The following is a 13,723-nucleotide window of genomic DNA, read 5'->3' as shown; positions in this document are numbered from 1 at the left end:
TGTGTCTTTTTATTGGGGCATTAAGTCCATTGATGTTAAGAGATATTAAGGAATAGTGATTGTTACTTCCTATCATTTTTGACATTATTTTTTAAATTTGATTGCTTAACTTCTTTTGGGTTTGATGAAAGGTTACTATCTTGCTTTGTCCAGGGTGAAGTTTCCTTCCTTGTATTGGTGTTTTCCTCCTATTATCCTTTGTAGGGCTGGGTTTGTGGATAGATATTGGGTAAACTTGGTTTTGTCATGAAATATCTTAGTTTCTCCATCTACGGTGACTGAGAGTTTTGCTGGATATAGTACTTTTGGTTGGCATTTGTGTTCTCTTAGAGTCTGCATGAGATCTGCCCAGGACCTTCTAGCCTTCATAGTCTCAGGTGAAAAGTCTGCTGTGATTCTGATAGGTCTTCCTTTATATGTTACTTGGCCTTTTTCTCTTACTGCCTTTAATATTCTTTCTTTGTTTAGAACATTTGGTGTTTTGATTATTATCTGACGGGAAGTATTTCTGTTCTGGTCCAGTCTGTTTGGAGTTCTGTAGGCTTCTTGTATATTCATGGGCATCTCTCTCTTTAGGTTAGGGAAGTTTTCTTCCATAATTTTATTGAAGATATCTGGCGGCCCTTTAAGTTGTAAATCTTCACTCTCATCTATGCCTATCATCCTTAGGTTTGGTCTTCTCATTGTGTCCTGGATTTCCTGGATATTTTGGGTTACAAGCTTTTTGCATTTTGCATTTTCTTTAACTGTTGAGTCCATGGTTTCTATGGAATCTTCAGCATCTGAGATTCTTTCTTCTATCTCTTGTATTCTGTTGTTGATATTTGCATCTCTGTCCCCTGATTTCTTCCCAAGGCTTTCTATCTCCAAAGTTGTCTCCCTTTGAGTTTTCTTAGTTGTTTCTACTTCTGATTTTAGATCCTGGATGGTTTTGCTTAGCTCCTTCATTTGCTTGTTTGTGCTTTCCTGGAGTTCTTTAAGAGATTTTTGTGTTTCCTCTTTCATGACCTCAGCCTGTTGACCAAAGTTCTCCTGTATTTCTTTAAGTGTTTTTTGCATTTCTTCATTGTTGGCTTTTGTATTCTCCTGGATTTCTTTCAATGATTTTTGTGTTTCCCTTGCAAGGGCTTCTAACTTTTGATCCATTTTCTCTTGATTTTCTTTAAGTATGTCCTTCATGTGTTCCTGTACCAGCATCATGACCAATGATTTTAAATCCAAATCTTGTTTTACTGGTGTGATGGGATATCCAGGACATGTTGGTAGAGGAGAATTGGGTTCAGATGTTGCCATATTGCCTTGATTTCTGTTAGTGACGTTCCTGCGTTTGCCTTTTGCCATCTAGTTCTCACTGGTGTTAGTTTGTCTTGTCAGTGCTGGACTCACCAGTGCAAGCTGCCCCTTCCCAGTTGGCCTCTGGTGCACAGCTTACCTCCTGCACTGCCTGTAGACAGGGTGCTGCTGCCCAGGCTGTTCAGATCCCGAAACAGGCACCCGAAGGCTCCCGCTGGGGCCCACTGGATTCACTGGAGCACACTGACATCTGGCTGCCCGGAAGCCCCTCTAGCCTCTTGCAGGACCTGGAGATGTGGTGCCGCCGCCCAGGCTGATCTCAGTCTGTCCGATCTCTGGAGTCTGAAACCAAGATGGAGGTGAGCCTCTCCTGAGTGGTGTGAGGCCGAGTTCTGAAGTGGCTTCCCTGCAGTGAAAGGCCCACAAAACCGCAGCTGCTTGCAGCCCGGCTGGTCAGCGAAGGCTGCCGCCGCCGCCGCCGCCGCCGCCCGGTATAGAGTATATTTTGGTGAATATTTAGGAGAAAATATAGTGAATTTGCCCACAGGCCAAGGACAAATTATCTTAAGGTGTTTATACTCCGTACTCCTTGAGTGATGGAGGAGGAAACTGGAAATGTTAAAAATGACAAGAACCTAGAAAATACAAACAAGATGAAAACATTGGGAGCATGAGTTATAATGCTGGGCAAGCTATAGTTATAGACTTAGACGACCAGTTACATGATGAGGGAGGTAAGAAGATGCAGAGTAGGAGTCTTGGATCACAGTCCAGGACTCTACTCAGGATCTTCCAAGTGTCTAGACTACAGGTAAGAGAATGAAACTGAGAAATAGATCTGTGTTCCAAAGAGAAACCTTCATGAAACACTGGGTATCTGAGGGTGAACTTCTGTATTAGGACATTGAGGGTCCACAGAAGCATCTGTAAACAGTGGCAATGACTTTAGCTGCGGGTATGTTGACTTTGAAGTTCCTGTGATTTCTTTGAGACAAAAAAGCCGCAAAAGTATAATGGATTTATAGATCTGATTTGAGAAATATTCCCTGGGGTGAAAGATTTGAAAATATGATAGAGTCAGGACAGTTTCCATCACAGGAGAAGCCACACTTCACAGTGACTAAAATTCATAAACTACATAACTATGTGGCCATGGGAAATGACATTATCTGGTTGAAATGTGTATCAGAACAACCACTCCAAATATCACAAAAGACCAAGTGCCTGAGAACTTAAGAGGCTGGGTGTGAAAGAATGTAAAAAAGTGATCTCAGTGTATCCACCCAAAATTGTCATCATGTGGAGAACACCTGCTGTAGAGGTAAACAGTAAAGCTGTGTCACCAAGCACTGTCCCCAGAACACGTGGTTTACTGGTGAGAGGGAAGTAAAGCACAGACAGGTGCTGAGGGAAGATACTTCAATTTTGCCACATGCTCAAGAAGATGAGGGAGGAGTGGTTGTAACTCTTGTTTCAAAGCAGTGAAGTGGGGTTTCTATGTGAGAAAGAAAAGTAAATGAAATACATGTAGTTTCTAATGGTGTGCTACAGACATTAAAGGACAAAAGGCTTCCATAAAGGAAATACATTCATTCTTTCTGTTCTGACAACAGGGAAGTTCAGGTTGCACAAGGGTGGAAACCAGACACTGCAGTGATAAACTGATATTTTCTCAGACGCCAAGAGACACAGTTGTGAAAAAAGATATTTTCCATCATGATATTGAATCCCAACCATACAATAGTGAGAGAGTTTATACTGGAAGGGTTCTCAGAACATGCTAGCCTAAGACTTCTCCTGACTGGCTGCTTCCTGTTCCTCTACACAATGGCTCTAATGGGCAACATTGTGATAATTGTTTTGATCACCTCCAGCACTGGGCTCCACAGTCCCATGTACTTTTTCCTGTGCAACCTGGCCACTATGGACATTGTGTGCACCTCTTCTGTGCTTCCCAAAGCCCTGGTTGGCCTCATCTCTGAGGAAAACACCATCTCCTTCAAGGGGTGCATGGCCCAGCTCTTCTTCCTTCTGTGGTCCTTGTCTTCAGAGCTGCTGCTGCTGACAGTCATGGCCTATGACCGCTATGTGGCCATCTGCTTTCCCCTGCACTACAGCTCTAGGATGAGCCCACAGCTGTGTGTAGCTCTGGCTGTGGGAGTATGGTCCATCTGTGCTGTGAATGCATCTGTACACACTGGCCTGATGACAAGGCTGTCATTCTGTGGACCCAACGTCATCACCCACTTCTTCTGTGAGATCCCCCCACTCCTCCTGCTCTCTTGTAGCCCCACATACATTAACAGCATTATGACTCTTGTAGCAGACGCCTTTTATGGATGCATCAACTTCATGCTAACCCTATTATCCTATGGCTGCATCATTGCCAGCATCCTGCGCATGCGTTCTGCTGAGGGCAAGAGGAAGGCATTTTCTACCTGCTCATCCCACCTCATCGTGGTCTCTGTGTACTACTCATCTGTGTTCTGTGCCTATGTCAGTCCTGCTTCCAGTTACAGCCCAGAAAGAAGCAAAGTTACCTCAGTATTGTACGCGATCCTCAGCCCAACCCTGAACCCCCTCATCTACACACTGAGGAATAAGGATGTCAAGCTCGCCCTGGGAAGACTCTTGCCCTCTTTCCCTCAGTAGGTGGAGATGTGCAGAATATTGTCCTAACATGGACTGCTGCTAAACATGCTTTCCTGGGGGTATCCTCATGGAGTGGGGTGTCCCTATTGCTGTTTTAGAAAACCTTCATCTGATGCAAGCACTGGACAATTCCATTCACTATAACCTCAACAAAATTCTTAAAGGCAATGGAAAGAAAACACTCAAACATCATTACCCAATAAATACAAACCATTTAAAAATAACTGAAGTTTATCTAAATAGAGGTGCAATGTTCCTGGACTGGAATTTTCACTGAGTGTCAGTGGTGATTATCACAAAACAAAAGCATATGGCTAATAAATCTAAACTACATAAGGAAACTTGAGAAGTCAGCATGAACACAATGTCTTAGGTAAACCAAAGTTTCATGTCTTGGATTCTACTTTTCATACTTTCCTATGAGCTCTGGGAGTCAGATATTATGATGAAAGAGGTAATCTATGGAACTGAGATACGTTTAAGTTTCAAAAGGAAGTCACATATGTCACACAGCATACTTATGACAACAAAAGCAATCAAACTCATGGGAAAGATTCGTTATCTCCAAAGAGAATTGGGGAAACTAGAAAATAAATGAATGCAAGAACTGAGGCATGGCTTATATCATGGTAACATTACCTTCAATATACAGCACAAGATAGCAATGCCCATTCAGGAAAAGTCAGGTCACACCAAACACACCAGCGCTGGTGTCTAAGTGGGAACTGTGACTAAGCAAATTCCTGATGAGTCATTGTGTCTAGAAAAGGGCTATTCTGCTAGAGTCTGGCTCTAATCTCACCTCTCTGTATTTGGATCAGAGGAGGTTCTGTAGCCATCACTGACAAGTTCAACTTCCTATTTTTTCTTTTCTTTTTATAATTTATTGTGTATATTCACTTTACATCACAATATAAGAACCCCTTTCCTTCTAGTAACCCCTCACACAGATCCTCCACACATTCTTCCCTCCCATTCTCTTCTGAGTATCATCCTTACCCCAAGCCCAACACACATGGAGTCGCTGCAAGACTAGGCACTTACTCCTCCCACGAAGTCAGACAAGGTGGTTCAATTAAGGCAACATGAGCCACAGGCAAGCAACTGCAACAGGGACAGCACCCCGCTCCAATTGTTGGGGAACCCACATGAAGACCAAACTGCACATCTGCTACATACAAGGGGCAGGTGGGAGGTAGGTTCATCACGTGCTTGCCTTTTGATTAATGGTTGAGAATCTGGGAGCCCCCAGTGGTCCATGTTACTTGACTCTGTTGGTCATCCTATGGAGTCCCTGTCCTCCTTGGGTCCATCAATTTTCCCCCAACTCTTCCACAAGATTCCTGAGCTCCATCAATTGTTTGACTGTGGGTCTCTACATTTGTTTCTATTGGCTGCTGTGTTGAGCCTCTCAGGAAACAGTTATACTAGGCTCTTGTCTATGAGCAAAACAGAATATTAGTAGTAGTATCAGGGATTGGTTCTTGCCCATGGGATGGCTCTCAAGTTGAGCTCATCATTGGTTAGCCATTTCCTCCATCTCTGCTCGATCTTTGTGCATGCACATCCTGTATGTAGGGCACACTTGGGGTCAAAGTTTTTGTGGGTGGATCACTGTCCTTATCCCTACACTACAGTCCAGACCCAAAGAAGCAAAATGAACAAAATCTGAAATGAAAAAGGAGACATAATAACAGACACTCAGGAATTTCAAAAAGTTATTAGCTCTTATTTCAAAAGCCTGTACTTAACAAAATTGGAAAAATCCAAATGAAATGGATGATTTCTAGAAAGATACTATTTAAAAAAGTTAAATCAAGATCATGTGAAGTATCTAAATAGTCCTACAACTCCTTAAGGAAATATAAGCAATCATTAAAAGTTTTCCAACAAAAAGAAAATTCCAGGACCAGATGGTTTTAGTCCAGAATTCTAACATACTTTCAAAGAAAATCTAATGACAATAATCCTCAAATTATTCCACAAAATAAAAACAGAAGGAATGCTACCTAATTCACTGTGATGACACAGTCACACTGATACCTAAACTACACAAAAACTCAACAAAGAAAAATCTTTTCAGACCATTTTCCCTTATGAACACTGATGCAAAAATACTAAGTAAAATACTTGAAAACCATGTCTAAGAACATATATCATCCACCATAATCAAATAGACATTATCACAGAAATATAGGAGTGATTCTGTATGTGAAATTCCATCAACATAATCCACCATATAAACAAAGTGAAAGAAATAAAAACACATGATCATCTCATCACATGCTGAAAAGCCTTTGACATAATGCAACACTATATTATGTTAAAAGTCTTAGAAAGATTAGGGATACAAAGCACATAGCTAAACATAATAAAAACAGTATACTGCAAGCCAATACCTGACATCACATTAAATGGAGAAAAACATAAAGCAAATCCACTAAAATCAGAAAGATCACAAGGCTGTTCCCATATCTCTTGAAGACAGTAGTTGAAGTTCTAGCTATATCAATAAGACAACTAAAGGAGATCAAGAGGATACAAATTAGAAAGGAAGACATCAAAGTATTTCTATCCACAGATGATATGATAGTATATATATATATATATATATATATATATATATATATAACCCGAAAAACTCTATCAGAGAATACATACAGTTGAAAAATACCTTCAGCAAAGGGACTGGATAAAAAATCAAATAAAGAAATCATCAGCCCTCTTCATACCAACTATAAATGGCCAGAGAAAGAAGTTATGGAGACAATAACATCCACAGTAGTTATGTTTCTTTATAAATTACTAATGGTTATTGCATGGATATAAGTATATGTATACTTATACATATCCTTAATTTAAACTCCACTGTTTCAATAATGCTACCTATATAGTCAGTCTCATGGCAAAATAAATATTTTTAAATGCTTAAACATTTAGCCAGCAGAATGGAAGTGCTGAAGGAACAGTAAATCTTAACAATATACAGAAAGCCTTGAGTGTAGGGAGAGGAAGGGAGAGATAGACAGTACAAAATACTGAAAATAAACCCACTTAGTGTATGTATGTGACAAATGAAGTTATGTCAGCAGAACAGGGAGTAGTCAATTTTTTCATTGTGATAACTTCCATACAGGAAATTAGGGTTCCAATGATATGATGCATACACAGTGTTGGTGGGAGGAGGATATAACAGGGATAATTGCTTCTACAGAGTATGTGACTCCCCAGACCATTGTCCTCCACATAGGTCTTCAGGGAGCTTGGATCATTAAGTCATGAAGTCTCTATTAATTGATCCTAAGAGCTTTCTCCTTGAGTTTCTATTCCAGGAGGCACAAGGGCAAGTACCTGCCCCTGGTCTTAAAATTACAGGTCCAGAAGGCCAGTGACTTCTATGAAAATGAACACTGGACATCAGGAAAACATTAAAGACTTGCTGTTTGCAGAAAAGACAGTCTGTGCTCAGCAAAGTGTGCAACTTTGTTGGAGTAATCTATCAACAAAATTCACTGTGAGAGGAAAAAAAGGTGAGTTAAATCCTAAGTGTCTCTTCTAGCTAATAGTGAAGCACTAAAACAAAAGGCAGACTTTAAAAGTGACATTGGTCCTAGTGTTTGGATGTCATCATTAAAGGGCAACAACTTATCTTCTCAATGAGTACTGAGTTTGATGAAGAGTGCTGGGTCATAGGTCAGTAAAGAGAAAATGTTAGAAATGTTAGATGCATTGTAGCATCTAATCACAATCAGAGAGTTTAGTCATGCCTGTTATTTTTGTCTTATGTTCATATTTGGACCTACTCATCCATCACCCAAAGTGCTCACACTAATTTTGAAAAACAACCAACAGATTGAGATGTATCTATGATATATACAGACGAGTAGATAGGACTTGGATGCTGTCTGGTTGGTCTGTGGTATCCACAGAGAATGGTAAGAAATGCCACAGAAGATATTCTTCTTATGCTGTTATCCAAACTCCACTATTCAGAGACTGAAAGTTATCTGCAGCTTCCGTGGAGTTAAAAACACCAGCAAAGTTCTGACAGTGTTAGCCTTGCCCTGTCTGGTGTACAACAGGGCTGGTATGACTGTGAGTCACCTGAAGAAAAAACTATAGCTGTCTGCTATTAAATATAAGAAAATGGTCAAAATAAAGCAGTGATGACTGTGAGAATAGGTCTGAATATGCAGATGCTTGAAAAATACTAAATATGCGTTGGTATTCTCCAGCAGAGTAGAATGGAGAGGAGGAGACATAGTTAGACATCATTATCTACACGGTTCAAAAGGCTAAATAAAAATATTTCTGTATCTCTAATTTGAAACACAGGAAGATAAGAGGTTTAAAATACAGCATTCACTACTAAGGAATGGAGAAAATAGATTGTGAGCCATACTGTGAAAATTAAATGAGAAAAAAATGTGAGCAAAGAAGGTGAAGGGTTATAGGGAAAAGTGGGGAGTGGGGCATGCTGCTGCATTGAGTGAATGAAACATTTCTCTGGAAGACTGCTGCAAAACAAAGAATATTTCCAGATGAGGAGCACTGCAAATAATTTCTAAAACAGGTTTCTAGATAGGGTAGAGTATATTTACATATAATCTCAGACAGGAACTTGTGGAAAAGGCTAATGAAGAGTGTTAGATGAGACTTCTATGTCAAGCTATGGAGTGTTATTTGATGAATGAGTATGGAGGGACATGGTGAGTTTGGCTTGAGGCAAAAGGCCAGTTATCTGAGGTATACCAATTGTATTCCTTGAGTGATAGAAAAGGGAACTGTAAATGATGGAAATAAAAAGAACCCAGAAACTATGAAACTACTGAAAACATTGAGAACATGAGTTGTAAGATGGGGAAGCTACAGTTGCACACATTGAGGATCAGTTGGATTAGAGGGGTAAAGAGGGTAAAGAAGACCACTCCTGGCTCATGGAGCAGGACTCTCATGGGGATCTATCAAGGGCACAGACTACACATAACAAAACAAGTCAGAGAGGTGGAGCTATGCTCCAAAAAAAAGCATTTTGAGACACTGCATAGCTGAGGGTGAATTTGAGATTAAAGATGTTGAAACTACAAAGAAATATCTTTGGACAGTGATAATGACTTCAGCTGTGGGTATTGACTTTGGTGTTCAATGTAGTTCACTGAGACAGAAAAAAACCTTGAGTAGTTTAGTTTCATAGGGCTGGGTTTTGAGAAATGTTCTGGGTTGCCATAGATTGGGTATGGGTTAGAGTTAGAACAGTTCCAAATACAGAAGACACAAATAACAGTAATTAATCCAGAAAATGCATGGCTACTTGGTCGTGGGGATGCCAATATCAGGTTGAGATGGGTAGTTGGGAAACCACTCCAGACATCAGAAGAAACAAAGTGCCTGTCAGCTAAGGAGGCCAAGTGTGGAAGGATGCAAAGGTACAATAGTCATCTCAGTGTATCTATCTAAAATTGTCATTATGTGGAGAATAGGAGCTGTGAAAGCAAGGGGTACAGCTGGGTCACCAACCATTGTCCCCAGAGCATAGGGCTTAGTGGCGATGGAGAAGAAAAGCCTAGGCAGGGGCTGAGCAAAGGAAATTTTTCTATTTTCACCTGTGCAAGATGGGGGAAGAGCATGTGTTCCCCTTGATTCAAAACATTGTGGAGAAAGTTACTATGTAAGAAATAAAAGGATCTTCTGGAAGTGAGGTGCCCAGTTTTCAGAGGAACCGCCAGACTGATTTCCAGAGTGGTTGTACCAATTTGCAACCCCACCAGCAGTGGAGGAGTGTTCCTCTTTCTCTGCACCCTCTCCAACACCTGCTGTGTCCTGAATTTTTAATCTTAGCCATTCTGACTGGTGTAAGATGAAATCTCAGGGTTGTTTTGATTTGCATTTCCCTAATGACTAATGAAGTTGAGCATTTTTTTTATTCGATATATTTTTTATTTACATTTCAAATGATTTCCCCACTCCCAAAGAGTCCCGTAAGCCCCCTTCTCTCCCCCTGTCCTCCCACCCACCCCTTCCCACTTCCCCGTTCTGGTTTTGCTGAATACTGCTTCATTGAGTCTTTCCAGAACAAGGGGCCACTCATCCTTTCTTCTTGTACCTCATTTGATGTGTGGATTATGTTTTGGGTAATCTAGGTTTCTAGGTTAATATCCACTTATTAGTGAGTGCATACCATGATTCACCTTTTGAGTCTGGGTTACCTCACTCAGTATGATGTTCTCTAGCTCTATCCATTTACCTAAGAATTTCATGAATTCGTTGTTTCTAATGGCTGAATAGTACTCCATTGTGTAGATATACCACATTTTTTGCATCCACTCTTCTGTTGAGGGATACCTGGGTTCTTTCCAACACCTGGCAATTATAAATAGGGCTGCTATGAACATAGTAGAGCATGTATCCTTATTACATGGTGGGGAATCCTCTGGGTATATGCCCAGGAGTGGTATAGCAGGATCTTCTGGAAGTGAAGTGCCCAGTTTTCGGAGGAACCGCCAGACTGATTTCCAGAGTGGTTGTACCAATTTGCAACCCCACCAGCAGTGGAGGAGTGTTCCTCTTTCTCCACACCCTCTCCAACACCTGCTATCTCCTGAATTTTTAATCTTAGCCATTCTGACTGGTGTAAGGTGAAATCTCAGGGTTGTTTTGATTTGCATTTCCTTAATGACTAATGATGTTGAGCATTTTTTAAGATGCTTCTCCGCCATCCGAAGTTCTTCAGGTGAGAATTCTTTGTTTAACTCTGTACCCCATTTTTTAATAGGGTTGTTTGGTTTTCTGGAATCTAACTTCTTGAGTTCTTTATATATATTGGATATTAGCCCTCTATCTGATGTAGGATTGGTGAAGATCTTTTCCCAATTTGTTGGTTGCCAATTTGTCCTCTTGATGGTGTCCTTTGCCTTACAGAAACTTTGTAATTTTATCAGGTCCCATTTGTCAATTCTTGCTCTTAGAGCATACGCTATTGGTGTTCTGTTCAGAAACTTTCTCCCTGTACCAATGTCCTCAAGGGTCTTCCCCAGTTTCTTTTCTATTAGCTTCAGAGTGTCTGGTTTTATGTGGAGGTCCTTGATCCATTTGGATTTGAGCTTAGTACAAGGAGACAAGGATGGATCAATTCTCACTCTTCTGTATGCTGACCTCCAGTTGAACCAGCACCATTTGTTGAAAAGGCTATCTTTTTTCCATTGGATGTTTTCAGCCTCTTTGTCGAGGATCAAGTGGCCATAGGTGTGTGGGTTCATTTCTGGATCTTCAATCCTGTTCCATTGATCCTCCTGCCTGTCACTGTACCAATACCATGCAGTTTTTTAACACTATTACTCTGTAGTATTGCTTGAGGTCAGGGATACTGATTCCCCCAGATTTTCTTTTGCTGCTGAGAATAGTTTTAGCTATCCTGGGTTTTTTGTTGTTCCAGATGAATTTGATAATTGCTCTTTCTAACTCTGTGAAGAATTGAGTTGGGATTTTGATGGGTATTGCATTGAATCTGTATATTGCTTTTGGCAAAATGGCCATTTTAACTATATTGATTCTACCGATCCATGAGCATGGGAGGTTTTCCCATTTTTTGAGGTCTTCTTCCATTTCCTTCTTCAGAGTCTTGAAGTTCTTGTCATACAGGTCTTTCACATGTTTGGTAAGAGTCACCCCAAGATACCCAGAGGATTCCTCACCATGTAATAAGGATACATGCTCTACTATGTTCATAGGAGCCCTATTTATAATTGCCAGATGCTGGAAAGAACCCAGGTATCCCTCAACAGAAGAGTGGATGCAAAAAATGTGGTATATCTACACAATGGAGTACTATCCAGCCATTAGAAACAATGAATTCATGAAATTCTTAGGCAAATGGATGGAGCTAGAGAACATCATACTAAGTGAGGTAACCCAGACTCAAAAGGTGAATCATGGTATGCACTCACTAATAAGTGGGTATTAACCTAGAAAACTGGAATACCCAAAACATATTCCACACATCAAATGAGGTACAAGAAGAAAGGAGGAGTGGCCCCCTGGTTCTGGAAAGACTCAGTGAAGCAGTATTCCGCAAAACCAGAACGGGGAAGTGGGAAAGGGTGGGTGGGAGGACAGGGGAAGAGAAAGGGGCTTACGGGACTTTCGGGGCGTGGGGGGCTAGAAAAGGGGAAATCATTTGAAATGTAAATAAATTATATCGAATAAAAAAAATTTAAAAAAAAGAAATAAAAGGAAGTGAAATATATGTGGTTTTTCAATAGTGTGGTATATACAAGAAAAAAATGAGAGGATTCCATGAAGGAAATACATTCACTCTCTTTCTGACAGCAGTTTGAATCCAGACCTTGAACTGGTAAACTGTGATATTTTTTCAGAACCAGACAGGCACAGCCTTGGACCCCATACCTGATGATGAAGTTGAGTCTCAACCAGACAGGAGTAACAGAGTTTATACTGGAAGGGTTCTCAGAGCACCCGAGTCTAAGACTTCTCCTGACAGGCTGTTTCCTGTCCCTCTACATGATGGCTCTAATGGGCAACCTTTTGATCATTGTTTTGGTCACCTTCAGCACAGGGCTCCAAAATCCCATGTACTTTTTCCTGTGTAACCTGTCCACCATGGATATTGTGTGCACATCCTCTGTGATTCCCAAGGCCCTGATTGGCCTACTGTCTGAGGAAAACATCATCTCCTTCAAGGGATGTATGGCCCAGCTCTTCTTCCTTGCATTGTCAGCATCCTCTGAGCTGCTGCTGCTCACAGCAATGGCCTATGACCGCTATGTGGCCATCTGCTTTCCCCTGCACTACAGCTCTAGGATGAGTCCACAACTGTGTGGGGAACTAGCAGTGGGTGTATGGGCCATCGGTGCTGTAAATGCATCTGTGCACACTGGTCTGATGAGTCGCCTGTCATTTTGTGGACCAAACATCATCACCCACTTCTTCTGTGAGATACCCCCACTACTCCTGCTCTCCTGTAGCCCCACATACTTGAATAGCATTTTGACTCTTGTGGCAGATGTTTTTTTTGGAGGCATCAACTTCATGTTAACCCTGTTATCTTACGGCTCCATCATATCCAGCATCCTGCGCATGCGTTCTGCTGAGGGCAAGAGGAAGGCCTTTTCTACCTGCTCATCCCACCTCATCGTGGTCTCTGTGTACTACTCATCTGTGTTCTGTGCCTACATCAGTCCTGTTTCCAGCTACAGCCCAGAAAGAAGCAAAGTTTCCTCAGTGCTGTACTCAGTCCTCAGCCCAACCCTAAATCCCCTCATCTACACACTGAGGAACAAGGATGTCAAGCTAGCCCTGGGCAGAATATTGGCCTCCTTTTCACATTAAGTGGAGATGTGTAAGCTGTTCGCCTTGCCTGTGATGTTCCTAAACATACTTTCCTAAGAGTAGCTTCATGGAGCATGGTTCATCTTTCTCTGTTTTAATAAACCTTTCTCTAATGCAAGGATTGGACACTTTTACTCACTGTAACCTCAAAACCAATAAAATTCTTAGTGACAATGAAAAAAATACTAAAGATTTATTTCCTGATAAATACAAGCCATTTCAAAAGTAACTAAAGTTAATCTAAATAAAGGTTTTAAGTTCTTGAACTGGAAGTTTTTCAGTGAGTGTCAATGGTAATTGCCACAAAACAAGAGTATTTCATCCAAGGACTCTCTGTAAACATAACAGGTGCTTGTTTCCGAGCTATGGCTAATAAATCTAAACTTTATAAAGAAACTTGAAAGATCAGCATGGCCACAGTGTCTTTGGAAAC

At 41.0% G+C, this 13,723-nt stretch overlaps 2 protein-coding genes across 2 annotated transcripts; both read left to right on the top strand.

Moving 5' to 3' along the window:
• The first annotated feature begins 3,009 nt into the window (after positions 1-3,009).
• LOC127678764 (olfactory receptor 13A1-like) lies at positions 3,010-3,945 on the top strand. The gene has a single exon (XM_052173917.1). It carries the CDS (start codon positions 3,010-3,012, stop codon positions 3,943-3,945), a length of 936 nt encoding a protein of 311 aa, XP_052029877.1.
• An 8,406-nt stretch (positions 3,946-12,351) lies between these two features.
• Positions 12,352-13,290, top strand: LOC127678758 (olfactory receptor 13A1-like). The gene has a single exon (XM_052173906.1). It carries the CDS (start codon positions 12,352-12,354, stop codon positions 13,288-13,290), a length of 939 nt encoding a protein of 312 aa, XP_052029866.1.
• The last annotated feature ends 433 nt before the right edge of the window (positions 13,291-13,723 follow it).

Source organism: Apodemus sylvaticus, chromosome 1, assembly GCF_947179515.1.
Source record: "Apodemus sylvaticus chromosome 1, mApoSyl1.1, whole genome shotgun sequence".
Taxonomy (NCBI): Eukaryota; Metazoa; Chordata; class Mammalia; order Rodentia; family Muridae; genus Apodemus; species Apodemus sylvaticus.
This window is presented reverse-complemented; position numbering and strand designations above follow the sequence as displayed.

Bases quoted from the DNA above. Each gene is read 5' to 3' on its own strand.
- LOC127678764 (XM_052173917.1), top strand. From the start codon at position 3,010: ATGATATTGAATCCCAACCATACAATAGTGAGAGAGTTTATACTGGAA.
- LOC127678758 (XM_052173906.1), top strand. From the start codon at position 12,352: ATGATGAAGTTGAGTCTCAACCAGACAGGAGTAACAGAGTTTATACTG.